Source organism: Akebia trifoliata, chromosome 8 (genome assembly GCF_017979445.1).
Source record: "Akebia trifoliata isolate Shusen 1 chromosome 8, ASM1797944v1, whole genome shotgun sequence".
Classification (NCBI taxonomy): domain Eukaryota; kingdom Viridiplantae; phylum Streptophyta; class Magnoliopsida; order Ranunculales; family Lardizabalaceae; genus Akebia; species Akebia trifoliata.
In genome coordinates, this window is record NC_141382.1 from 52,208,583 (window position 1) to 52,234,823 (window position 26,241).

Consider the following 26,241-nt stretch of genomic DNA (forward strand, 5'->3'; position numbering starts at 1 on the left):
ACCATGCTTGCAGCCTTAGCAAAGAACAAAAGCAGAAAAAGAATAACAAGAACATGGCTTGTGCTATTGAGTCTTTATCCGAAACATCAAATCACTCTCTAAATATATAAATGCTTTTGATTCTGATTCTAACAAAACCAAGGTAATGCCTACTTTTGGCACAATACATATACTACAGATATCAACACTAATAACAGAAAAAACAGATTAAATCACAAAAAGATATGTAATGTAAGAAAGAATACATACTATGGAAAACCTCACAAGTTCGCATAGGCAATGCAAGAATACATTAACTGTATATATACCCATCTTGATGCATGAATGCATGTATGACATCTACCGACATCTACCTCTAATTTCAAATTGATCACTGACCATTTATATAGTAATCTTTATTACCATTTTACTGGAGAATTCCGAAAGTTGGGCTGTGGGCTTCTAGGAGAGGTAGTCATCTAGGCTTCGACTCACTTCCCTTGCTTCGAAAAGATGAAAGTGAAAAGAATGATGACCGAGGGGCTGCAAATTTAAGACAGAACAAATCGTTAAGGTTGAAAACATGACGAGTGTTTTATCTCTAAAACAAAGGTTTTTGTTTCAAACATACAAAAGACCTACCAACATCCGACATTGGGAGTTTCTAGAATCACACTAATTGTACAACCCTCAGACATCCATTTATGAGAATTTTACCCAACATTTAATTGGGTAAGTAAGTTGTTGAATATTATTTTGCAGACCAAAAAAATGCTGGCTGAATTGAGAATAGTACCAAAGAACCTATATATAAAAGAACAAATAAATGATATTGAGTTACATTATCATAGGGTCAAACTTATGAGTCACACTACGAAGTTGACAGAAAAGTCATGAAACAAAGATAAGAATGAAAGAAAAAAAAGAAGATATTAAATAACGGATTTGGTTTTATGCTAAGGAGAACAGCCAATGAGACAATCTTTTTATTAAACAAATGATAAAGATATTTAGGGAGAAGAGGAGAAATCTCCAAATGAATTTTTTTTTTTAATTTAAAGAAAGCATATGATAAAGTACTTATCTGTAGAATTAATTTGGTGGGTATTAGGGAAGAGAGAATTCTCAAGTATATATATTTGACATAATTAAGGTCATGTTCTAAAAAGTTGTGATTAGTGTGAGAATAAACCGGGAGGAGACAAATGAGTTCCCAATTACAATCAGTTTACATAAATGATTGGCTCTTAGCCCATTTATGTTTGCTATAGTTATAGATGAATTAGCTACGAGTAGTCAAGTGTCTTGTCATTTGTAGAAGATGTACTGTTAGCTAACGAAGAACTAGTACTCTAGAGAGATACTTTGAAATCAAAGGCTTTAAAATAAGTAGAACCAAGAGAGTATACGGGGTGCAAATTTAGTAATGGCATCTATAATAGGAAAGGCCCGTCAAAATTAATGGCCAGAAAATGCCTCAAAATGATCATTTTTTTTTATAAGTAAAAGAATTTATTGATAAAAGGAATGCCTGAGAGGGCCAAACCAGAAACTAGAATACAGCAAAACATGGAGAAAAAGAAAACAGCAAGTACAAAAAACATAATTACACCAAGAAGTGGCACACTTGCAATGATGCAAATGGTTGGAAGTATGAGTGCCATCTAGGGGATAGTCCAAAAAGATCTATGTACTTATCCAAAAAGTATTTAAAAAAATCCTATCCAGTGAATAGCGTTATTCCTTACAATAAAAAAGGATGCAGAGAATATTCCAGCAGAAGGGGAATAAAAGTTTAATAGTTTAGATGGCTAGGGTCATCCAATAATGTCAATCTTTGTTAGATCTCCAATGTGAAACCCCCTCCATATAGTGCCACAGGCAAAGGGAATTGTTTCTTTGCATACTCACATCCAGAAGTACAAATGTTTAGGTGTAGGCAGTTTATTGAGCTATTGCACTTGCAGGGAAATAAAAAATAAAGGGATAAAAGCATAATTTACCTTTTAGAGAGCTTCCCGATAAATGATCCTCCCTCAGTTTGAAGTTTGCCGGAGCTGCTGGGATTGAGCTACCTAAGGCTTGAACTACAAGAGACAAGAGGTATCCCTGTCATCAAATTGAGAAACCAGATGCACATGTAGATGTCCAAGTGTCCCAGCTCATTTTACAGAGAATGCAAAAGTCCCAAAAGGTGAAAAGAAGAAGGTGAGATCATTTGAGGGTTAGTTTCCCTAGTCAACTCATGGATTGCATAGAAAAGCCTTTGATGGTCAATCCATCTGGGAATAAACACTAACTCGAGAGTCGGTAAATTTCAAATTATGTTCAACAAACCAGGAAATGAAACGAAATCAATTTGAGTCCTGGATTTCCAAATCAAGACAGGTCGAAAATTAGAGTTGTTCAGACATACATCTCTGCCTAAATTTTTAACTCTGCATTCTCCAAACACCTATTATGGAATTATAATGCTCAAATTCATAGAACCCACCCAAAAACCTAAACTTCAAGCAATAGAAAACATGTTTATGTTTTGATGCCATATGACAGACATTTTCACCCACTGACCCTATGGATTTTTGCTGCACCCCTCGGTTAACCCGTGTCATAGATATGAGTCCCTTTTGTACATGGGCTCTAGCAAACAAGGTAGTACATCAGAATGGAGAAGGCAAACTCTTAAACATTTATATCCACCAATTCATTGATAATGAAAGAAGTCCAATATCAATTGTAACTCACCCTCAAAGTGGAAGAGGGCAACAGAAATGAGGCAGTCAGTTTCCAGTGTTTGGACCTCATCACATATCTGACACCCATCTCCCCAGAATATATTATGGGTTGCGATCCGTTGACTCCTAAGAATGACTCATGAAAAAAACCCATGATCCCAACCCTTTAAACACAAAATCCAATGGTTCAGATTTATGAGCATCTCAACCATTGATAACACAAATCTCGGAGATACTTATCCCGAGGATAAATCTCAACCATTGGATTTTGCATTTAAAGGGTTGGGAACATGTGTTTTTTTCATGAGTTGTTCTTAGGAGTCAAGGGATCCTGAGCCATTTATTATATATAGCATATGCATCATTGTTTTGGAGGGGTTATATAAGATCACATGTGTAAGAAGTCGACAACATAATTTCAGAACAATACTATCCTCAGATTTTTCTCTCAAGTTGCCTTGTAGGCTGTCATCAGAGAAAACCTCCGTTAATCAATACATAAAAACCAGGGGGGCAAGATCAATGAGCATTCACATTCCAAGAAAGGAAATGAGAAATAAATAACAAATAAATAAAGGAATAAAGTAATTGGCAGACTGAGGGGTAAGGGATTTCATTAGACGCGCTATCAGAATCAGATTTCATAGCTAGCAGAAGTTTTGCAATGGAATTTCAATAATAAAAGCATGCCCAAGAAACTTAATTTAACAAAATAATCCATGCAGCAAACTGGTCCAACTGGATTCTCTAGTAAAGCATAATGCAAAAAATTTAACACCACAACGAATGAAACAAGCAAGGTACCTTGTTCGTTGAACAACTCGCCATCATTGTAGGAATCCTGTGAGAACCCCATTCTTGATTTCCTCAGATCCTCTGATGATCGATTTGCCAAATCTCTTCCATCTTCAGTATCATCATCCCCTTCAGAAGTTGTTGCAGAGATCCAGTCTACAAGACTCTCGGTCCCCCTACTTTTCCTCCCAAACTTCAATAATCGCTTAAATCCTTTCGTGACATCCTTGCGTGATTGATGCTGAGAGACGTTAGCTACAAGAATTGGTTTCTGAGTACTACCCCATTTCTTCCTCATACGAGCTGCATCAGCCTCCATCTGAGTAAGAGAGTGGGAGTTCCATGACGCAGGGCTCCCCATTGGAGAGTCCACAAAGGCATCAATATCAGAAGTCTCTTGTGTATAGGAGAACGGTTGATGCCCGCGTGAGTTCCACGAAGCAGGGCTTTCTCCGGGTGAATCCTGCACCGGACCAATAGAAGAGTGGAACATGGAAGGCACCGCTGCAGCCACTTCATCTATTGAGTCAGGGTCCACTTGACAAATCGATTTCAATACCTCGCCATTTTCCGACTCAGGATCACCAGATTTTTCTGATTCCTTGCTTATTCCTGGCTTCTCATCATCGGAATCAGCAGGATAATCTACAGCCTTAAGATCATCTTCAACCATCACTGGCTCATATTCTTCTTCTTCTTCTTCTGCCTCTATAACCATGTCCACTGACTCTTCTAGCTGGTCTGCCAATTCATCAGATTCTTCTTCTGTTTTCAAGTTCTCATATGCCATTGAAGCTTTAAGCTTAGCAACACCAACTCCAGCACCAGGGCCTATACCATTACCTTTCCTGAGGAATGGCTTTGACTCACCATTCTTCGGAATTTTGTTATAGAGGCTCTGCTCAGGTTGCTCTTTATCAAATTTTGATGATGTCAAAATGTCACCATCAGAATTGAGAGGTGATAAGTCCCTCGATTCACCAGGACCAGTGGAGCTCTTTCTCATGGAATGAGACCGACGTGGCTTATCTTCCTTGACAAGGGGTAACTCTTCACTGGTGCTCTTACTGCGGACAGAGCTCCTAAGCTGTGAGCGGGTTGTTGTTTTGCTGATTCCCGACGAAGGCTTTGTGTTTTCCTTTCTGAAATCAGAGAAGTTGGGAACCGACTGCGCAAGAGGATTTTCAGGCTGTGTCCGTCGTCTCCCATAACTGGAGTTGGAAGGTTTGACAGATAATCGTGGAATCGGTGGGGCTGAGGTACGAGGGGAGGAGGAAGTTAAGCTTTTATTGGGTAAAATCCTCTTGGATTGGATGCTTCTAGAAGAACCATCCACCAAAAATGTCTCACTGAAGGATCCCTCTTGTCCATATCGAGTTTGTTCAAGAATTTCAGATAAATCTTCGTCCTCTCCTATCTGGACAGACTCTATTGGCTGTTACCAAAGAAGAAAACCTTAACAGGATTAACTAAAAATTTTGATTCAAGCATTAAATCTCTGACTGCTAATTTCCATATTATCAACATGAAAATTCCAATCCACCTATTCTTAGTGACAATAATTACAATTACTTCCACATGGCATAACTAAAGTCAAAGATACCTGCTCTCTGTTCTTTGTGGCCGAATGAATATTGAAAGATCTCATCTTCTCTGCATGCCGACGAGCATAAAGAGCTGAACCCTGTCTGTCTACAGACCCTGAAAATGTGGCATTCAGTTCGGCTGTACTACGTTCGAGGCTATCCTGCATGGCCTTCATCTTGGCTTCCTTTTGAGCCCTTGTCGAGCTCCATTCTTCCCTCAGTTTTGCATCACGTTTCTGCATATACCTATCATAGAATTTTCCTTTGGAATCATCTGAAAACCCAAGGTCAGCAATGTTCAGCTGCAGAGTATTACCGTAGTCCCGATTATCTACCACTCTCAATAATGAATTAGCATCAAACTCAGCCACATTACTGGAAGACCCAAATGTCTCCCTTATGGAGGTTTTTTCAGGAAATTGAACAGTAGTAACTTCCACTGGTTTCCCGTGTGGGGCACTTGCAACTTGCTCCACCTGCAATTCAGCTGGCTTGCTTCTCCAAGCAGTACCTGACTGATCTCCAGGAACCCGACGCTTGTGAGCAGCAAAAAGCTTTTCCAATTCATTTGCCTTCATCTGCAGCTCGTTGTTGAGCTCCTGATTTCCTTTTGACAACCTAACCTTCTGAACTTGCTCGATTGGAGCTGATGAGGCAGAATCAATCTCTGGACTTGCAATAACCTTTCTCCAAGTAAAAACTGGCTCAGCATTTCCATAAGTGGGGTTGGTCTCACTCCTCCCACCAGGAAACTTATTGCTCTGTTCAGAGGCAGAACTCTGCCGCTGCAATTTCATTCCCTGGAGGCCAGAATCTTTCTCTCTGCCTGAAAAACCTTCAACTTGCATCTGGGAAAACAATGTTTCTTTCTTCCCTACTTCCTCTATTTTCCCTTGGGAGGAACTCCACCTGGACTGAGAAGCCGACAAATCACCTTCAAAACCTCTGTATTGTGCCTGAGAGACTGCCTGGTCTTCTGTTCCAGTGTCATCTTCCAACTTTCCTTTGAATGCTTTGGACTGAAGCTGAGAGACCGATTGGTCTTTTGAATCTGATCCAACATCCGGTGCAGGACTCGGGCAAGTCCTGAATGGGACTTGATTAGGCGGTTGATCTCTCAATCTAACAGTCTCCAATCTGCTAGGAAAAACTTTGGATGGCCCTGGAAAAGGTTCATCTGCTGATCCAATACCACCCGCCCTGTCAACAGAAGGTTTTAAATGGGTATGAGAAGCAGTCCGGTCATTCGGTCCAACATCCTCTGCGTGGCCCAAAGGATCTCTGGATCTTTCCTGAGAAGATTCTTGTTCTTTGATTCCAGCAGGCGCTGTCCCACCTGAAGAAACTCTAAACAAGGTTTGGCATGCAGCTTGATCTTTCAAACCTACCTGTTCTGGTTCACATGGAAATGATCGGAATTGGGACTGAGGAGCTGCTTGAACCTTCACATCAAGAGCCTCAGCCCTGCCCGAAGAAAATTTAAACGTGTTCTGAGTCTCGGAAGGGACTTGATCTTTCCACCCAACGTCTTCTGATCTGCCTGAAAAAGTGTTTAATTGATGTTGAGGAGTTGGTTGATCTTTCAACCTAACCCTCTCTGAACTGCCAAAAGAGCCTCTCGATTGAGTTTCAGAATCTGTTCGATCCTTCCATCCAACACCTTCTAACTTGCCAGAAAAGTCCATTGAATGCATTTCAGAAAATGTTCGATCCTTCGACCCAAGAGCCTCTTCTCTGCCAGAAAAACCCCCAGCCCGGGTCTGAGAAACAGATTGATCTTTCAATCCCGAATCCTCCAATGCACCTGGAAGACCCATGAACTCGACCTTAGAAGATGAGATTGTATCCTTCAATCCCCCAATATCTTTCTCCTCAGACACACTCGGGAATGTGCCGGATGGGATTTGAGAATTTGAAGTAGAACAAGGAGTCGATGCAGAGCTCTCAGTTTCCTTCCTCTCACTACTCAAATCTACACTCATGTCACTCCATCTCCTCAATACAGCCTTCTCCATAGCTTGGCCGGCCAATGACACATCGGAAGACAGTCGCCGGAGTTCCACGGACTTACCAACCACGACCTTACTGCCTCCACTTCGGGACTGCTCCTTCTGTTTGTTCTCAAACAGATTGATCCGGTCCTGCACACTGAGCCGCCTCGCAGGCTGACTTGAATGAGATGACAAAGTTGCTTTCTCCCTGTCCTTTTCAACAGTCCCATCACTTTCCCTGCCATCATCCTTATCACTGCTTGATTCCCTTGAGGAATGTTGCATTGGGAAGGTAATGAAGGACTTGGTTTGTTGACTCGGAGATGGTTTTAGTTGCTCAAGATGTTGGCTTGCACCATGTTCTTGGCTTCCCTGTAGCTGATTTTTCTGATAATGATAATGATAATGGGATTGGGATTGGTGGGGTCCACTAGGTACAGGGGCATTTTCTTCGGTTGGGTCATCTATAGACATGTCAGACTCAGAAGAGGATCGAATGGCCCGGTCGTCATCACTGACCTTCCACAGCTTTATCAGGTCCGGCCGTCTCTGAGTTAGAGAGATGAACTTGGTGCAGGCTTCACTGCAGAGAAAATTCAATCATTATTTCATTGGAATATATTTTATAGTCAAAGCCTCAAAGTGAGAGTACTAAATGTAATTGAAGGCAACCTTCTTTTTTATGAGTAAAAGATTTTATTAAAAAAGAGGGCGGTCGAGAAGGCTGACCCACAAGCCAGAGTACACAACTTAGAAGCTAGTCAAAGACAGCCTTTGAACTGCTATTACTAGTCAGATTGTCAGTCTGTCACATGTGCATTTTCTGGACTGGGCTGACAATGAATTCTACACGTTGAAAATAAATTGAGGTATTTGAATGACATTTGTCCTAATTTCTTACTTCAAGCGATGAGCACCAAAACGATCAGCAAAGAGTTGGAGTTCTGTCACAGTATCAATGGTAAAACCAGCAGCCAATGCACGGGCACAAGCAGTAGTCAGGTCTTGCTTAACAGCAACAAGCCGCACATCAATAGCCCTCAGAAGTTCTTTTCTGATTAGACAGACAAAATGGTAAACAAAAATTACATTAGAAAACAACCAAACAAAACAAAATACTAACAGATAAAATAGCCCATATATTAAATTCACCATATTCATTTACACTGTAGAAGTATTTCTCATTTACCACAATAGCGGTAAGTCCAAAGTTTACCACATCTGTTGTTTAACAGGTGTCAAATCATGGTTCCCTCACAAAAATAAAGCCGTATCCCAAATATTTGGGGTTGGCTAAACAAATCATATTCCTCCAACAACAACAACAAGAAAGCCTTACCCAAAGATTTAGGGTCGGCTAAATAAATATTGTTCCTCCATTCCACTATGTCCAGAGCCATGCCTTTTGTCATTGTAAGTGAGTTCATATCTGCTCCCACTGCATCCATCAATGTTCTTTTGGGTCATCCTTTAGCTCTTTTAGGACTTCAACTTGAATATTTCTACTAATTGGGTCTGTAATCGGCCCTCATTAAACATGCCTAAACCATCTTAGTCGATGTTCTCTTAGTTTATCTCCTATTGGAGCTACTTCTACATTTTCTCAAATTTTTTCATTTCTAATATTATCTTTCCTAGTCTTTCCACCCATCCATCTCAACATCCTCATCTCTACTACGCTCCATTTATTAAAAAATGTTGCTTCGTGATCACCCAATACTCAACTCCATAAAGCATAGTTGATCTTGTTAACGTCTTATAAAATTTTCCTTTTAACTTGATTGGTATGTGTCTGGCCCGTAGCAGTCCAGAAGTGCACCTCTATTGTAACTACCTAGCTCTAATTCTATCGGTAACATCTTCCTCAATCTCTCCATCTTTATGTATAATAGACCTGAGATAACGAATTCCACTCCACATAATTGGTCTTGGTTCTACTTATTCTTAAGTCCTTAGACTCTAACTCTCTCCATAATTCTATTTTTGTGTTGACTCCTCCAATCTCATCAATTAATGCTACATCATCTGAAATTAGACCAAGGTACATGCTCTTGAATATGAGTTATTACTAAATCTATAACTAGGGCAAACAAATACGAACTCAAAGCCAATCCCTGTTGTAAACTAATTACAATTAGGAACTCATTGTCTCCTCTCCATTTGCTCTAATACTAATCACGACCCTCTCGTAAATGTCCTTAATTACATTAATACAACCATTCAGGACTCCTTTCTTTTTCAATACCCACCAAATTAGCTCTCTAAGTACTTTTTCCTATGTTTTCTCTAAGTCAAAAACAACCATATGAAGATTCTTCCTCTTTTCTGTATGTTACTCTATCATTTTTCTAAGTGGAAAGATTGCTTCAATGGTTGATCTACCTGGAATAAAACCAAATAAATTCTCTGACATTCTTTGTTGTCATAACGTTTGTTCAATCAATTTCTAGGATGACCAAATATTGTTTCCAGTGTATCTATTGCCACTTTGACTACATATAAGCAATGGTGACTTTTCATAAGAATGCAATTCATACAAAAGTCTAAAAGACTTATGAATACTACAAAATAGAAAATGTCGAGTTAATCAAAACGCTGGTTAAGTGGATAAACCAGTTTACTCAAAACCTCAGAAACTCTGATTTTGTATTAACAAATTTTGGTCAGTTAACTTGTTCATGGGTCATTAGAAACTTCAAAAATTAACTTTAAGTAATAAGATTTTTAAACTCAGCAAACTCAACTGAGTTCTGAGTCAACACAGACTTGACCTAATTGAGTCCCAAGTTCCAGACCTTCAGGTACATTTATGATATCTACAAAACAAATAGGCACAACATATGCAAGTTTTCAAAAATAACTCAATAAACTAGTCACTATTAAATTGAACCAGACAAGATAGGTTAAGCAATCAAAGTCATGGATAGAACAGAGAGAGTACTTTGTCATGTCTGCTGATGTTGCAGCTCCTGTTTCATCTCCACCTGCATCAAATTACAGATGTATAATGGTGTCATTTCAGCTTACTAGTAACAATACATACATCACTCTGAACATAGGATTAGTAGATATGTCTTATCAAGAACACCAAACGGATCTATGGCTTTTCTCCAATCTCCAACAAGTGCAAATGCAGATTGAAATGGAACAAATAAAGACTAGATGGACTAATAGTAGCATAAGCTGGATGGTCAAGGCACCCAAAACGCGGAGGAAGCATCAGTGTAAAGGCAGAAATTTATAATAAATAAAAAAAAAGGGGCGGGGGGGAGCCAAATCCTCAGTCATGCCCTATTTCAATTTTCCAGATAAATGGCCAAGTAGTAAACTTGGTCTACTGATTTATATGTCATACAAGTTGATTTATCTCCAAAACAACCACAAGTCAGAACTCAAACACAGACTAGAGAACAGATGGATGTATATCAATTGGAGACCTTTGGTCCTACAGTGTCCACTCTTTCTTCGCTTATTTCATTGGTAGATGTTCCGTCTTAGTATCTTGTGAGCAAATTTTGAGTTCAAATAAGAAGCATTTTCACATAAACAAGGAATATTTCAGCTCTACCAGCTACGTATAGTTGGGTAATATAACATAATGCAACAAATTTCAAGCTAGAATATACAAGTATAAAGAGAGGCATAATTATAAAGAAAACAATGTTGAATGAATGCTTTAACAAACATTAACAGCTAAAGAAGGCATTCAAATTGTATTAACAGAAGTTTGAGAAGCCCAAGGGCATAATACTAGAGTTACAATGGTTATCATTATATCACTGAAAAAAGGATGCTTTTGTCTAGAAAAGGTAAGATGAATATTTACAAGAAAACTAAACATAAGAAGCTCTATCAGTCATGAACAATGACTAACGTCAAACTAAGCATACTCAAAATGAGGTAAATATCCAGATTTTTTTTTTGTTTTGTTTCGGTAAGTATAAATCTATTATAAAAGAGGGAAGGTAAACATGAAGAATCCTCGTCCAAATACACTTAATTGTTCCTTAATTCAGTATGCCATTTAATTTCCTAGCAATTATGTAGACTATCTAGTGGATACATCTGCTATAGTTCACTAGACAAATGGTGGGGCATGCAACAGGTGATTATAATGTGCCTAACACTGCTTCCAAGGGCCCTTTGAGGAAGAAGCCTCTGTCCAGGTCTGGCCCATTAATCCAGTTCTGCACCCTTGAAATAAAAAAATATGAGGCACAGACAAAGTTAGGAGTTTTTTAGGTGTCTTGGTGATCCAAGGTGCAAATGAGGGATGCATAACAGGAGAGAAGTGAGCTTTGAAGATCCAGTATGCATCATCCTCATCATCATCACCATCATTGTCATCATTGCAAGCTTTGAGGATCCAATCATGCATACAGATTAAAAAGAAAAAAAGAGTCAAACATGTTACCCGACGAACCATTCATAATTTCAATTTTTTCTGTATTCCTTCCTCCCTCACCATTCAAATACGACAGGTCAAGGCCAGACCATCTAGGCTAAGTTTGGGTAATGGAGGTGTCAAACATAAAACTCACAAGTTGTGAAGTGTTCGCAGATACATTTTTTTGTCATTATTACACGTACAAGTAGCCTATCAGGGGGAGCTTGAGTTATGAGTTGAAGGATCAGAAATTCAGTTGGTTAACCGTAAACTTTATTCTCAATATTATATGGGCACAACTGATTAGATCTCATTTGTTGTTTTGGTCAACCTTCTGATCATTTTCATTCAGCTTGCACCAAATTTTTGGGATAAGATTTCAATGATGATGATGAACTTTGAAAATGATCAAGAGTCCTTCTCAGGCCATGAAAAGACTCTCAATTAAGAGTGGGAAACATCAGGGATGTCAAAACTGACAACACTAATACCTCCAGGAAAACATACATCAGAATCAGTCATATGCACTGCTTCAAGCTTCAAATAGGAAAAATAATAAAATATACGTGTGAATCCTCTTACTTTAGTTTTCCATATGAAGTAAGAAGACAACTACTCAAAGAAAACAAAGGTGAGATGATCAAACATACCCAAAGCACTGGAAAGCTGATTTCCTGTTCCCTGAATTACATGGCATTTCGATCTTAGTAAATGCTAAAAGAAGTTCCGCTGCCTATTCATTACTAATACAGAAACTAGAAACAAACAACAGAATAGAACCCAATACCTGCAAATAAATTCTTCGGGCCGCTTCCAACTGAGACATCTCTGCGTCAAACGTAACAACCAGTTCCAGCACCTCAGGTGTACTAACAAACCGAACAAACCTGCAACCAGATGGCACAGTTAAGACCGAAGAGTTGAGACAATACACTTTTAGAGGAAACAATAAGAGCATTGTTTCAACTGACATGGACATGGACTTGAGCTATCGAAAGGTGAAACATAGGTCTTAGGCTGCAATGAGGATACAAATGGTAAAAATTAAAATAAATAATAAAAATGTCACCTGACCTTTCAATAGTTCCTTTCGTGAACCATGTTCCCTCATTTTTACGTTTCTCGACTTCTAGCTTAATTGATTGAACCGCTTTAGCAACCTGTTCTTTTGCAAAAGTTAAATGAGTCACAAATGGCTTTAGCAGTCCTGAAGCAAGTTTCTCAGTCTTTCCATCGCCTGAAACAAACAATTCACACCTGGAAAAGGAAAGTAATATTAAGAACCAGGCATGGAACATGAATGATTACCAAAACCCTTAAAACATTAGATAATTTTCTCACCGAGAACACTTTGGTGACAGTTGAAACACAGCATTATCAAGAGGAGTGTCCGATCTCATGTTCTGCTAATTATAGAAACACTATCTCCTCTTTGAACTTTTCAGACCAACTCGATTGATCACAAAAGTTCAGAACTCAACTACTCACAATCTGAAACAATTAAAGCATTAAAATCTCAGCAAACAGCTTATCAAAAAAAAAATCTCAACAAACAAAGTTATCATGCTAATTCTGCAACACTAATTATTCCAGATAATTACTGAAACGCAATTTCCCATACTCTGCTGAGAAAAAAAAATGCCTGATACACTGAAAACATAATTCAAATAGCAGCGAATTTTCAGTAATCGGTCCACATTTTACAATATATGATTAGTGTTGCACAATTAAAAAATAACTTCGATTTTGACCAAGCACACAAATTTCAAGTTCTTAAACTTAAACACAGATTGAACTCAAAACCAAGAGAAACCCATAATTTTAAGTGTGTATCTAAATCTAGAGTGATTCTGGAAAATATAGAAAAACAAATGCTTCAGATCTAATGCCACCAAAATGATGAAGCTTTGATGTTAGGACAGACTCAGTACTAACTGAACCACATAAATACTGAAATGAAATGCCCGAGATGCAAAAAAATATGAATGCCCACATTTTAGATCATAAGAATGGAAGTATAAAATAAATAAATAAAAGATCCCCTATAGAGTATAGGTAAAAAGTTTGATTTTTACCAAATGCACATAAATTCAAGTTTTGTCAACGATGTGCATCAAAATCTAAAGCAATTCTAGAAAATCTTCAAATACAAAGGCTTCTTATCTAACGCAACGAGAAAAAAGTCTACTTTAAAACCTCAATAGAATGCACACTAGAAACTCGTAAAGGATGCTCAAAATGATGAAGCCTTGATGTTTGAACAGAATCGATATTAATTATTCCAGGTAAATACCGAAAAGCTGTGCCCATACTCAAGAAATATAAACAAAAAAAGCAGAGAATTTTCATACACCTCTCCACATTTTACATCAGATGAACAAAAAGACAAACAGATAGATTCACAGTGAAAGGAAGGTAAAAACTTCGATTCTGAACAAATGCACATAAATTTTAAGTTTCATAAAGTTGATCACACATTGCCTCAAAAGAAATAGAAGACCATAACTTCTTACCATTTGCGTCGAAATCTAGTATGATTCCAAAAAATCTTCAAATTCAAAGCTTTCCAATCTAATGCAAAAAAATAAATATAAATATAAAAATGACTACTATCAAAACTCAACTAGCATGCACACTAGAAACTCGTAGATGGAGTGTGTTGAAGCTTTGATGTTTGGACAGAATCAATATTAATTATTATAGGGAAATATCGAAATGTGGTGCCTGATACTCTGAAAATATGAATCAAATAGCAGAGAATTTTCCTGTAACGCTCCACATTTTACATCACACAATTAGAAAGACAAAATAGATGGATCCTAGTAATGGGCTGGTAAAAACTTCGATTTTGACCAAATGCACATAAACTTGGCCATAGATTGCATCTCAAAACCAAGCTAAACCCCAAATTTTATAAAGTTTTGTATCGAAATCTTAATAGAGTGTGGAAAATCTTCAAATTCAAAAGCTTCTGATCTGATTTCAAACCCCCCCCCCTCCCCCCAACAACAAAAAAAAACTACTATTTCCAAATCCCAAATAATACCCACACTAGAAACTCATAGATGAAGGGGAACATGTTGACGTTTGATGATTCGAAACACTCACCAAATGCATCAAAACTTGACTGTTTCTCTACGAACTCCAAAAAAAAAATGGAGGATTCTAAGAAGCATTGGAACAAAATAGACAAAAATCTCACCATATCTGCCAATCTCAATGAGAGGAACTCAAATCATTAATTTCCGAGCTCGAATGCTTTAAAACCCCATCCATTAATACGAATTCGTTGCAGAAATAAAACAAAATGCGTGATTTAGAAATGTTAGAGAGTCGGATCGGTTGAGATTTCAACCTACCTGTCAAGATCTTCGATTTCAGATCAGATCTCCGATTGCATTTCTTCTGCACCCAAAACTGGTTCCTTTGTTGGTTGGTTTCCGTATTTCTGTCTTTGTTCTGGGCGTTAGTTATGGTTTTAGGGGGCGATTTGGTTCTCTCTCGCTCTCTCGTTTTTCTACAGAACCCTACCTTGGAGTCATAGCTGTCAATGGCAATCGCTTTACTCTCTCTCTCTCTCTCTCTCTCTCTCTCTCTGAGATACAGTAGATAGAGAAAGAAATGGATGTCGATTGTCGAGTGGTGTTTCAGACATTTAAAAATATTTGTAAATTAAGATTGGCTACGGTACGAGTTACGACTTACGAGTACCTACCTGATTTTTGGTTGGAAATGACTAAAAAACACATAATCGGACTCCAACCTGAGAACCTCTTTGGAGAGGTTAACCCAAACCCAACCCAACTTGCAAGTGAAGTTTTGTGGGGTTCGTTGAATAAAGATTAGGGGTGTCCATGGGTTGATTCTGGTTCGGTTCCTAAGGTATTTAAAACTGGAATCATTATTTTATTATTTTTGGTCCGATTCTAAAAATAAGTAAAACGAAAACCACCAAGAAATGCCCGTACCTGTCGATTCTGATTCTCAAGAATCAAATAAAAAATTTTAATTTCAAATCATTGTAAAACTTCTTTCCTTTCAAAGATTTAACATTAATCTACGACCATATCAATTTAATTTTGATTTTTTCGCTAAAGATATAAAAGTTAATGATTTCTTCAAAAATCAAAATTTATTTTCTTTACAGATGATAAACTTTTAGAAGAAATGACCCATTTTAAGTTTTAATACATAGTTTATACACACACAAAAAAAAAATGAATTTTTTTAATGTAAAATGTGTTACTTTTAAAATGTTAAAAAAAAAAAATCTTAAATCATATATAATAGTTAAAAATGATGAAATAATTCAATTTTGGATACCTACAAGTATCCATCAACTATAACCTAACAGTTTTGATTCCTATTAATTCAGTTCCATTTTAGACCCAACTCTAACTCGTTCCCATTACAAGTGAATCAGAATTGGGGTTTTTAGTTTTGGTTATGTTAAATAGGTATCCCTTGACACCCTGAGTAAGATGTACTTAATTGTTTACCTAATTTTAAATACTAAACTCTAAAATATCCAATATATGATTTCATGAAATAATTAACAAAAATATTATATATTGGAGTTTAATTATCATCATATACTAAGTGTAGGTAAGAAACAGGAATGCGTCAATGCAAGTTGAGATGCCCTTGAAAATACTTGAGGATAGGATGTTAAATCCTTAAATCTTTATCCAAAATACATGTTGAGATGCACCTAAAATACTTGGGAAGAGGGCGACACATCCCTGAGCAATTAATTAAGATACTGTGTGGGTAAAAAGAGATACAGGATGCATAACATAAATAAAGTGAATATCAATGATTGATCACATGTTATATTTAATATATATCTCGAGACGTTAATTTGTATATTGTGAATTAGATTTTATTTAATTAAAAATGTAATTTATCTATAAATATAAAACATGAAATCTGTGTTTTTTGACAATGATAGATTTAAATAGTTAATTGATAATCTCTTTATTGAGAGAGGGGGGAGGGGGAGATTGAGTCATTTCATAATGATTTAGTTTCATCTTTTTTCTATATAAAGAGAGTGGGCTATCATATAAATTTGAAAGAGATTTTTGTAAATTTGAGAAGACTTCAAGAATAGTGGAATGACTCTTCAGAGCTTGAGGACTTAATCCAATTTCGAGACGAACTCCATGAACAAATCTTACATTTTGTCTTATCTTTTTTTTTTTCCTTTGATTATCTTTCTTTACGATTTTGATCATTCGTGCACATGAAGGATATTAAAGATTGATCATTAGGGGTAAATCTCGATGAATCAATGAAATTCAAGATTTTACCCATGCAAATGTTAATTATGAAACCTCAAGGGAAATCAAATGAAGGATAATAACACCCTAAAAATAGACCAAGGCACTAGTTATGGGATTTCAAGACAAAACGATATAAGGTTAAGTCATTGAAAATTAGCCATGGCACTAACTTTATAACTCCAAGACTACTCAGGATGTTTGTATGTCAAGATTACTTACGAACAAGTAATAAAATCCTAAAATCTTGTTGTGATGCAAACTAAGATTTTGTTTGGATACAAAGTAAAAAATAACTATGGGAGACACATATATCTGAGAGAGAGAGAGTAATTTCATTTTGCATCTTAAAATTTTGATATTTGTTATATTGTAAAAATTATTTTTTAAAATTAACTCAAACAGATTTTTTAACTCTTCAATTCTTAAAAGTCAGGCTTTTTTTTAATTTTTTTAATTTTTTTAAGGGTATTCAAACAGGTTTTTAGGTATATTTGTGATTTAAAGGAAAATCAAACTAGGATCATCTTGAGAAGACTTTTTAGGTAGATCTAGAAATCATGCTAAGAGGGAGGGATTTATGATTATAGAAGGGCATTTTGGTCCAATAATAGCCTTGTGGCACAATTAACTAACAAAGTCCTTTGAATTTGAGAGAGGGGGTGGTAATTTTCAAATGAGTGAGATGTACTTTTGAGCTGTTTAATTAAATTCCCTTCTAAAAACGTAGCCGACGAAATCAAATTTTGATTTTAGCGGGGCTTTTTAATAAATTCGTAGTGAGATCGTGCAGTTTAAAGGCACGTGGAAATGAATCGTGCGCAGCATAGCTCACACGAACCATGTATCAAATGCTTTTGGGCCCACCCAACAAAAATCTACCTGATTGAGCACTATTTTTATCATTTTTTATAATAAGCCAAGCTCATGCGTCATGCGTGGCGTTACTTAGGTTTCAAGTCCATGAAAATTGTTCCACGCCAAAAGATCACCTATCAAAATAGCGAAAATTAATTAAAGGGCCCTACGGAGGGATTTTTTTTATAATTAATTCATGAGTTTTGGACGGTTGTTTGATAGTCCATTTAGTATACTTTTTTTATTTCTTAACATTCCCTCAATCTCATCCCAGTTTATAATATTTTTAAAATGTTACTTCTTTTTCATCTCTTCACATACTTAGATTTTCCAACCATGATATCAATAATTTTCTAAAAAAAATAAATTATCGTGAATGACAAATGAAAATGATATATTTCTAATTATAAACATTTAGATATATATATATATATATATATATTTCCATGATTTATTAAAAAAAATGAAGAACGAAACTAAGATTTAAAAAATATATATATATATATGTATATACACACACGCAATGTCTATCTCACGACTTTTTTATTATTAAACTCACCATTTTTTATTTATTGTTGAGTTCAACATTTATATTGTCGAGCTCACCACTTTTATCGTTGAATTCGATAATATTTTTTTTTTTTAATGTTGAACCTGAAAATAAAAAGTGGTGAGCTTGACGTTGGTAAAACCCACCCGCTTTGGGTTTTCGAATTTTTTTTACTAAAATACATAAAAAGATCTACTAAAAATTTGACATAACTTGGGTAGAAAATTTCAAGCCAAAAGAACCATCTTTGGTCAATTTTCATAATAATAATAATAAATCTATAACTTTTTACGTACATTTTTTAATTCTTGAAAATTGCTTCTCTCTCCATCTCAAATCATTTCCATCATAATGGAGTCTCCGAAACTCGACTAGGATGTCGAAAATCCATTTTTTTTAGGACGAAAATGATAGGTTTGTCAATGGAGAGTCGAAAATTCGATTGAATTCAGATAATTATTTAGTATTTGAATATATTTCAGATGCAGATTTGGATGTTGATACATCTAGTAGTGGTTGTGGGGTAGTTGTTAAGGGTTTTGTAGTTACCAGGGCATCTAAGGTATGGTGGCCGATTAGAATGGGTTAATTTTTGGTGAAGATGATCTCTATGGTAAGGAGATCATTCTCGTCAAAAATCAGCAAATTCTAAAATTTCTAATCCCATAAAAAATGATTTACAAAAAATGGATGGTCCACAATTCTTCAACTTATACACATGGGGCTAGAAATTTCAGAATGGGCTGATTTTTTACGAGGATGATCTCTTCACCATAGAGATCATCCTCGCCAAAAATTAGTCCATTCAAAAACTTTTAACCCATGCAGGGCAAAGCGTAAGGTAAAGAGTAAGGTGTTGAACATACCCCATATATATTTTCCCCGACTTCTTCTTCAAGAAAAATCCTAAAATAATACTCTGAGTGAAGAGAAACGAAAAGGTACGTGATTAAAATATAATAATAATAAGTGCCAACTAGTTTAGTTGGCAAAATCTTTAAATGAAGATCACATAAACTTGGATTTGAATCGCATACCAATACTAATTTATTGAACTCATTAAAAGCAAGCTTAACAATAAATTGAATGTAATAATAATAAGTTGGAGTGATATTCATTATATGTTTTCAAATAATAGCTAATTAGAACTCCACTTATGCGTGAATTAGGCTTGCATTATCAACCTAAGAATATTTATATATGGTAAAATTAAGATATGATTCATATAGAGTTAAATGGTGAAATATGATTAATGTTGCTTACCCAGCTGGCTATCAAATGAGATAAAGTATAAACGGTGATGATGCCCATGAGACCATCAAAAAGTGATTCAAACATACGAAGAGAGTGATTGACTCATGAGGATGTGTCTTTGAAAAGATAAGCAGGCTTATGTGCCACATGACCATTCGAAATTGTCTATCTTGTCAAATAATTTACTTTTGGGTGGTTGGTCTTCAGGTTATTTTCTTATTTTCTCGAGTTAACAAGAAAACCATCTCTCCCACGCGAGGTTTCTTGTGTTTGTAGGAAAACAATTTTGTCATATTTACCACAATTGCAACATCATCTTTCCTTGAAACAACTTTAACTTATTTCGAAATATAAAAAACCCATCTCCATGTTTTGCTAATATATTTGAGATCGCCACGTGTTTTCAAACCAATTTTATAAGTCACTTGACCACAATGTATATTAGAATACTTAATAGAGAATGACCTAAATAACCTAATAAAACCTTTAGCCTACCCCTCTCCCTCATTTCAATAATTTTTTTTGCAATCTCCCACCTATTGTACCTCTAGGATTAATTATTTCTAACATATTCAACCTTATCATTGAAAGTGGACATGAACTCGAATCAGAACATCCAAAAAACATTGGTATCCATCGATTTTGATTCTCAAAAATTGAATGAGAATTTTTTATTTTATTTCAAATCATTCTAATAAAAAAAAATCATTTCAAAATATTAACATATTATCTATAAAATTATTAACTTAGTCATAATTTATTATACTAAAGATGTACATTAATGATTTTTTTCAAAAATCAAAATTTATTGTCTTTAAAAGTAATAAATCTTTAGAAGAAATAACTCATTTTAAGCTCTAATCCATAGTTTATGTGAAAAAATTGAAGAGCTTTATATAGCATGCATTAATTTTGAAATAAATGAATACCTTTAATCGTGTATAGTATAATGGCAAAATAAATCATTTTGAGTATCTGTGACACCCATCGAATAGAATCTAATGGTTTTGATTTTTATGAATTCAATTCCATTTTAGATTTGACTATAATATGTTCTAAAAAAAGAAAATTGGAATCAAGATTTTCGATTCTACTTTTGGTTCGATTTCGATTAAATGGATACTCATTGACACCCCTAGTCTCATCACACTTTATCGGATCAACCAAGTCAATGGACTTGGTGAACATCGATCCTATCCCAAAATCCAGTTCTTAAAGTCATGTAACGTTTTACCGTACGTCACCGTCATCTCCAATAGTTTCAAAGCATTTACAATCATACTACCATATGATAAGAAGTTAAATACACACATCCTGAAATCTGACATACCGTCTCCCTAAAAAGATCGTATACGAGAGTAGGGAGTGATTTTTTCTTGCAACCTAATAACAGTTTGACATGTGGTGTAAATGACCTAAGCAATAAAAGAGAAAACTTCCCTTTCCTATCCTACATGGAAAAACAAAATTTTCTGATAACATGACTTTGTGGCATTCAAAAACATAATTTAACGTCACATGTTGTAGATGACAAAATTCTACGAACTTCCAAAAAGAAAAAAAAAAAAGATTATTTTTCACCGTTAAATTTGAATTTTAAATTTTGGTGCCGTCAATTTTCAACATCTAGTGTCAAGGTTGAAATTTTTTTTTTTTTTCTAATTTTTTTTTTAATATAAATTTTAATCCATTTGGGCCAACTAAAACTTAAAATTAAAATTTGCGTGCGGAAAAGAGAGAAATTCTCTCTCTATTGCTTACGTCATTTTCTCTACATGTGAAACGTCTGTTGGGCTTTGGGCAAAATTTTTCCCAGCACTCTGTGAGCAAAAATCATTCGGAGAGTAGAAGATGGAAAGAGAAGTGTTTTTCTTTTCTTCTCCTTTGTTGCCAACTTGCTACGGCGAGACGAGAAACTACCCTAACCCTAACTGATATACTTCTTCGACGTCCATTATAGTTGTATTATCTGCTACGAAGCTCATTTGTTTTCAGTGTTCGAGAAGCTTGAGCAGCGAGAAATCAAGGGTTCGCAGAAGATGTGTCGCCGTGATTTCTCAAAAGTTCAAGAAAAAATCAGTAATTTTCAGGTCCAGGTGTGTGTGTTTTTCTTTTTGTTTTCGAATTCAATTCAACCTGATTTCTTATAATTGGAATCGATTACTGGTGAACTGTGGTCAGTTCTAGTGTTTGATTGTTCCTTGTTTAGCATAATTCCATTTTGTTTCGAAATTTTCCATTGAGCAATGAAGAATTTGTAGGAATTGGTCCTGTTGTTAGGTTTTTTGGATTTTCTTTTCTGAAAACTTAATTAATTGCGGGCATTTTGTCTTCAAATTGGTAGCAGTAAGTTTTAAGGAGTAATCTGTTACTGGCATTATTTGTAGATAATATAATTATGCTTCAGATTGTATATTAGGATAGTTGTTTTTCTGATAATGTAATTGATGTTAATGGTTTCCTTTGATAGTAATCGGGATTTTATTTGAGAGTTACTGTATTCCTTAATGTTGTTTGGATTAAAATTTGAATTTGGGAATGATATTTGGTACTGGGATGCAATAGTTCTGCCTGCACATCTATCACTTCTCATTGAAAGTCCGCTTAAAGTCTATGAATGATGATAAATATTGGATCTAAGGGCTAGCTTTGATTCATTGGTGTTCTACACTGGATGTGTATTGCCATCTTAAGCCATACTTGTGTATTGACAGAGTTAAATCCAATTGTGTTGGGCGGAATCTGTGATATTGGTTTATTTTTTGAGAAATTTTAGACCACAATTTCCCTCTCAAGTCTCAAATATATCAATGACGAACTTGCATTTGGTTAGATTGTTAGGTCAAGGTTGTCTTTCTGTAGCAGTGAAATATTGTAATTTCAAATGCTATTGAGTTGTTTGGTTCAAGAAATAATTGGTTTGAGAAAAATCTGAGATGAATTAGCTATGTTCATGAGCTATTGGTATAATGTACAAGGTATCATTTAAATCAACGGAGCATTGACTCAGTAATGTTTGAGTTTGTCCAACTTTAGTGAATTATGAATTTTCTTAGTTTATCATCTATTGGAGTTGGTTGGCTTCATAAAACATAGCTGGTAGATTAGAGTGATGTCTCTATATGTATACCAGGATTGACAGTTAGATTGCTTTTATTATTATTTGTGTACAAATGCTTTTAATATATGATGAGTTATGGAGTAACTAGGTATATAATATATTTTTATTTTTTTAGGTATTGTAGAGGTAATTTTGAGCTTACCTTTAACTACTCAATTTGCAGCTCTGATAGTGGCACCACGCTCCTCCAGCCGTCTGGTAGTACTGGTGTGGTACCTGCCAAGAATCCTTTGACGCCCAAGTTAGACAAGAACCAAGATAAACTCTTCTATAAGTAAAACTCTAATCTTGCCAAAAAGGTCCTTTCTCTATTGATTTTCCCCCCTTATATAGGATTTCCCTTTGATCCCTTTATTTTAGGGATTTTCTCATTGATCCCTTCTATCCAAGGATCAAATAATGGAAACTCCTCACCAGGAAGGTAATTAAACCGATTTAGAAGGAATGAAATTGATCGTACCAAACACTCCTAGATTCTTGGGATCTATCCCTTATTCCAGCAGAGTAAGAGATAGACTTGAATATGCACGCACTCAACCTTGGTTTGCCCTACAGGTAGGGTAGGTGTCAATATTAACTCCGACTTGCATCTGGGCGGAGCTAATATTTGGACTTAGTCGGTACTGAGCTGGAGATCCAGTTTAAGCACTACTAACTCTAAACAGATTCTCCTCTAATCTGCTTTGACTCATGTTCAGATCCAGATATATGTAGGGCTCAGATCATTTACTGTTTTTACCCTCTACATGTATTACTTAAAATTTTGTCCCACAAAGAAAACATTTATGAATCCTATTTTATTGATACTAATCCCACTTTTATGATTTTATAAAACAATTCGATTTTGATAACATTGCTTTTATTTAACTATGAAATTGATTGTTCTTGTCAATTGTGTTATTGACTCATACCAAGAAAAGTATGTACTTCGTGAATATCAGCCCTGTAAGGTAATTATAAGTGTAGAGGGTAACAATGGTATGTTATCTAGACCGTGCACGTGTCCTAGCAAATTAAGTGGTACATGGAGTTAGCCAGTTGTTGTGTTACGTACAGCAATTATGATGAATAGTACGAAAAAAGAAAAACAAGAAAGAAATAAAAACACACAAATTTAATGTGGTTCGGCGGTGTGCCTACATCCACAGGAGCGAGGAGCTGAATTTTCACTATATGTCAAATTAGGGTTTCATCATATGAATTTATAGTAAACCCTAACCGTACAATAAATATTAGAGAACTCCAATAATACCCTTGTACTGTACTGCGGGAGTGTTGCCCCCGCAACCCTAACATATTAATAATTCCTGACAATAAAACAGTCAATTACATCCCAAAAGACAGATGCTGTTGTTTCACTCCACTCCGTTCGGAATGCTACACTTCCCTCTCTCCACTCCACTTCATTTCTGCATCCACTTGCTTTCTCTATGTAAGTGTTCCATTCAATATGAGCCACATACTACAACACCGATTTTGCCCCCAACAGTAAGGCAGACCAAGTTAGTAACACCTGGTCTGACTGATGGGGCAATACAACTTTAGAAGAGATCAGGTTTGCTTAGTAGGGTAAGCCTAGTCCGGATATCAGCATGGTTTTGGATCACGCATATTGAGTCACAAGATCTCAAAAGGGATCTCCTAGAAATCTTGGACTCAATCTCAGAGATCCCAATTCTATTTAGAATCCTTGCAATCGGGGGATTCGCCATGATCACATCCCGATTGAGGGAGAAACCCTGATTTAAGAGGAGAACCTATAAATAGGGGAATCAACAAAGACAAGGGGATCTTTTAGGCTAAGTGAACAAAGGCTAAAATTACTGTTTGATTGAAATACTGTTTTTCTCTACAACTCTAACTTGGGCGTCGGAGGATCATTGGCAAGTACCATATCGGTGCTTACAGGAAGGACTTAGGAGCTACTTCAGCTCAATAAAGCAGGGTCGATCAAGGTAAAACTCGATTCCACCTCTACAATAAGCTTTTCAATAACAAGAACAATGAGTCAGTAACCACCGTATCAGTTTATGCCCGGATCAATTTAGCTCATTGAGATGTTGGATTATTGGTACTGTGTAAGAAACATAATTCTTTAATCTCAGCTATGTTATAGGAGTTAATGATTTATTCTACTTCCTATGTCACACCTATGATCTTGTTGAAGGGTGATCTAATGTTCTGAACATGTTTAGATGGAAATATCTATCTATAATCAGCATATTAGTGCACGTGGCCCACATGTAGCATTTGGTGGTCTGTATTTGTTAGGTCTCAAGAAATATTTTTGGTCAAATGTCAACACTATGATGGTAACAATGCTTGCAACAAACTTCCCTTTGGACTATTTCCTAGATTTCTTATGGCTTTCTAAAGATTTTGAATAGAAAAAGATGGTTGTGCTCATGACATCTGGTTTAGTTTTATTCAAGTGGTCTCCGTTCTCTTTATGGAATGCCCATCAAAATTGGCAACCGCCGCATTCTGTTAGCCAAATTCATTTTCAGTTTTCTTGTATTTGGCAGCCTTTAGATGTACTGTTGACATTTTTGGAGAGGATTTTGGTTGGTATTCTCGGAGGAAGTGGCCCAACCCAATAGTGTTGAGTTTGGCGATGCATATGTCAAGTTCTGACTTACTCAGCCCTGGATGGTTGAGCAAAGTTTTCTTCAGTGTAGCAAATTATTATCGTATTGCAGTGCCTTTAAACAGTCCCATTATCGTTTACTAAAAAACACCATCACTATTACCTTCATCACCCTCCATTGGCTCAGGGCGTGAAGGATGGTGGTCAAGGTGATAGTACTAAATGATCGTCTCATGCACAGGTCATTTATGCTGTGATCCAGATGCATTGATCAAATTAAATAATCTAACATTTTTTAAATCTTATGCACAATCTCGCAGCATTTATGAGTGTTTAACCTTAAGAACTACATATTCTTATGATCGATATAGATGATAACATCCATGAGAAAAAAATCTGGTTAACTTTTTTATTTCCTACAGAGTGCAAACCTGACATATATTTACATGAGCCACTAATCTCTGTTTCTTAATCCATGTGCTATTATTTATTGAGGGCAGGGAATGATACTTTAGTGTTATAATTACTGTGGGTCTGTTGTTGTACATGAGATGCATATGACGAAGGCATTCATCTGAAGCTGCTTTTTGTGCAACATATGTATTATTTACCATATGTTTCCTCCTGCATCGATATTCAGTATAGGTATGTTTTCCTTAATGGTTCTCCTGATCTAATGAAGCTATATTACAGTTTGTGCAGTTACAATCAACATGAGCAACATCATAATTTGAAGGTGCATTGTGTTGCAAAGATTTGTTTGAACGATCTCAATCTCCATATTAGCCGTCAGGATAGAATGGAAGTTCTGTCAAGGATCCATAGCACTGTAAGATAAGCTTTTGAAGATGCACTGCTCTCTTCTACTAGGAGTGACCCTAGTGATATCTACACCATTACAAAGCCTGGTCCAATTAGCTTTGAAATTTAGTTGATCCAAAGGATCAGCAAGATGTGGTTCTTTAGATTTAACTTCTAATAATGCTTCTTGTCTTGCTTAGGTTGGTTATCTTTATCTGTAGTTATAAATTGGTCTTCTCTAAGATGGAAATAGTGTCACAATTGCTTATGTATCATAAAGAAGTCATTCTTGATTACTTTGTCAACAAACAAAAG

At 36.0% G+C, this 26,241-nt stretch overlaps 1 protein-coding gene across 2 annotated transcripts; it reads right to left on the reverse strand.

Moving 5' to 3' along the window:
• Window positions 1–103: 103 nt before the first annotated feature.
• LOC147397730 (uncharacterized) lies at window positions 104–15,118 on the reverse strand. Of its 2 annotated transcripts, none has more exons than XM_086449630.1 (11): window positions 14,833–15,116; window positions 12,815–12,964; window positions 12,548–12,730; window positions 12,261–12,360; window positions 12,124–12,154; window positions 10,028–10,070; window positions 7,988–8,140; window positions 5,113–7,669; window positions 3,519–4,944; window positions 1,983–2,066; window positions 104–522 (listed from the first exon to the last, which is right to left on the reverse strand). In XM_086449630.1, the coding sequence occupies exons 2-11, from the start codon at window positions 12,871–12,873 to the stop codon at window positions 455–457; spliced, it is 4,704 nt and encodes a 1,567-aa protein (XP_086305756.1). In that variant the 5' UTR covers window positions 12,874–12,964; window positions 14,833–15,116; the 3' UTR covers window positions 104–454. The 2 variants fall into 2 exon arrangements, with proteins under 2 accessions (XP_086305756.1, XP_086305757.1); XM_086449631.1 differs by lacking the exon at window positions 104–522 and adding an exon at window positions 575–783 and having other exon boundaries at window positions 14,833–15,118.
• Between the last annotated feature and the right edge of the window lie 11,123 nt (window positions 15,119–26,241).

What these genes read in the sequence shown, in the direction of transcription:
- LOC147397730 (XM_086449630.1), bottom strand. Translation starts at nt 12,873, where the DNA reads ATGAGATCGGACACTCCTCTTGATAATGCTGTGTTTCAACTGTCACCA. An exon ending in TTTGGTGCTCATCGCTTGAA is followed by an intron (nt 7,670 to 7,987) that starts GTAAGAAATTAG and finishes TTTTCTCTGCAG; the next exon opens with TGAAGCCTGCACCAAGTTCA. An exon ending in CCACAAAGAACAGAGAGCAG is followed by an intron (nt 4,945 to 5,112) that starts GTATCTTTGACT and finishes CTTTGGTAACAG; the next exon opens with CCAATAGAGTCTGTCCAGAT.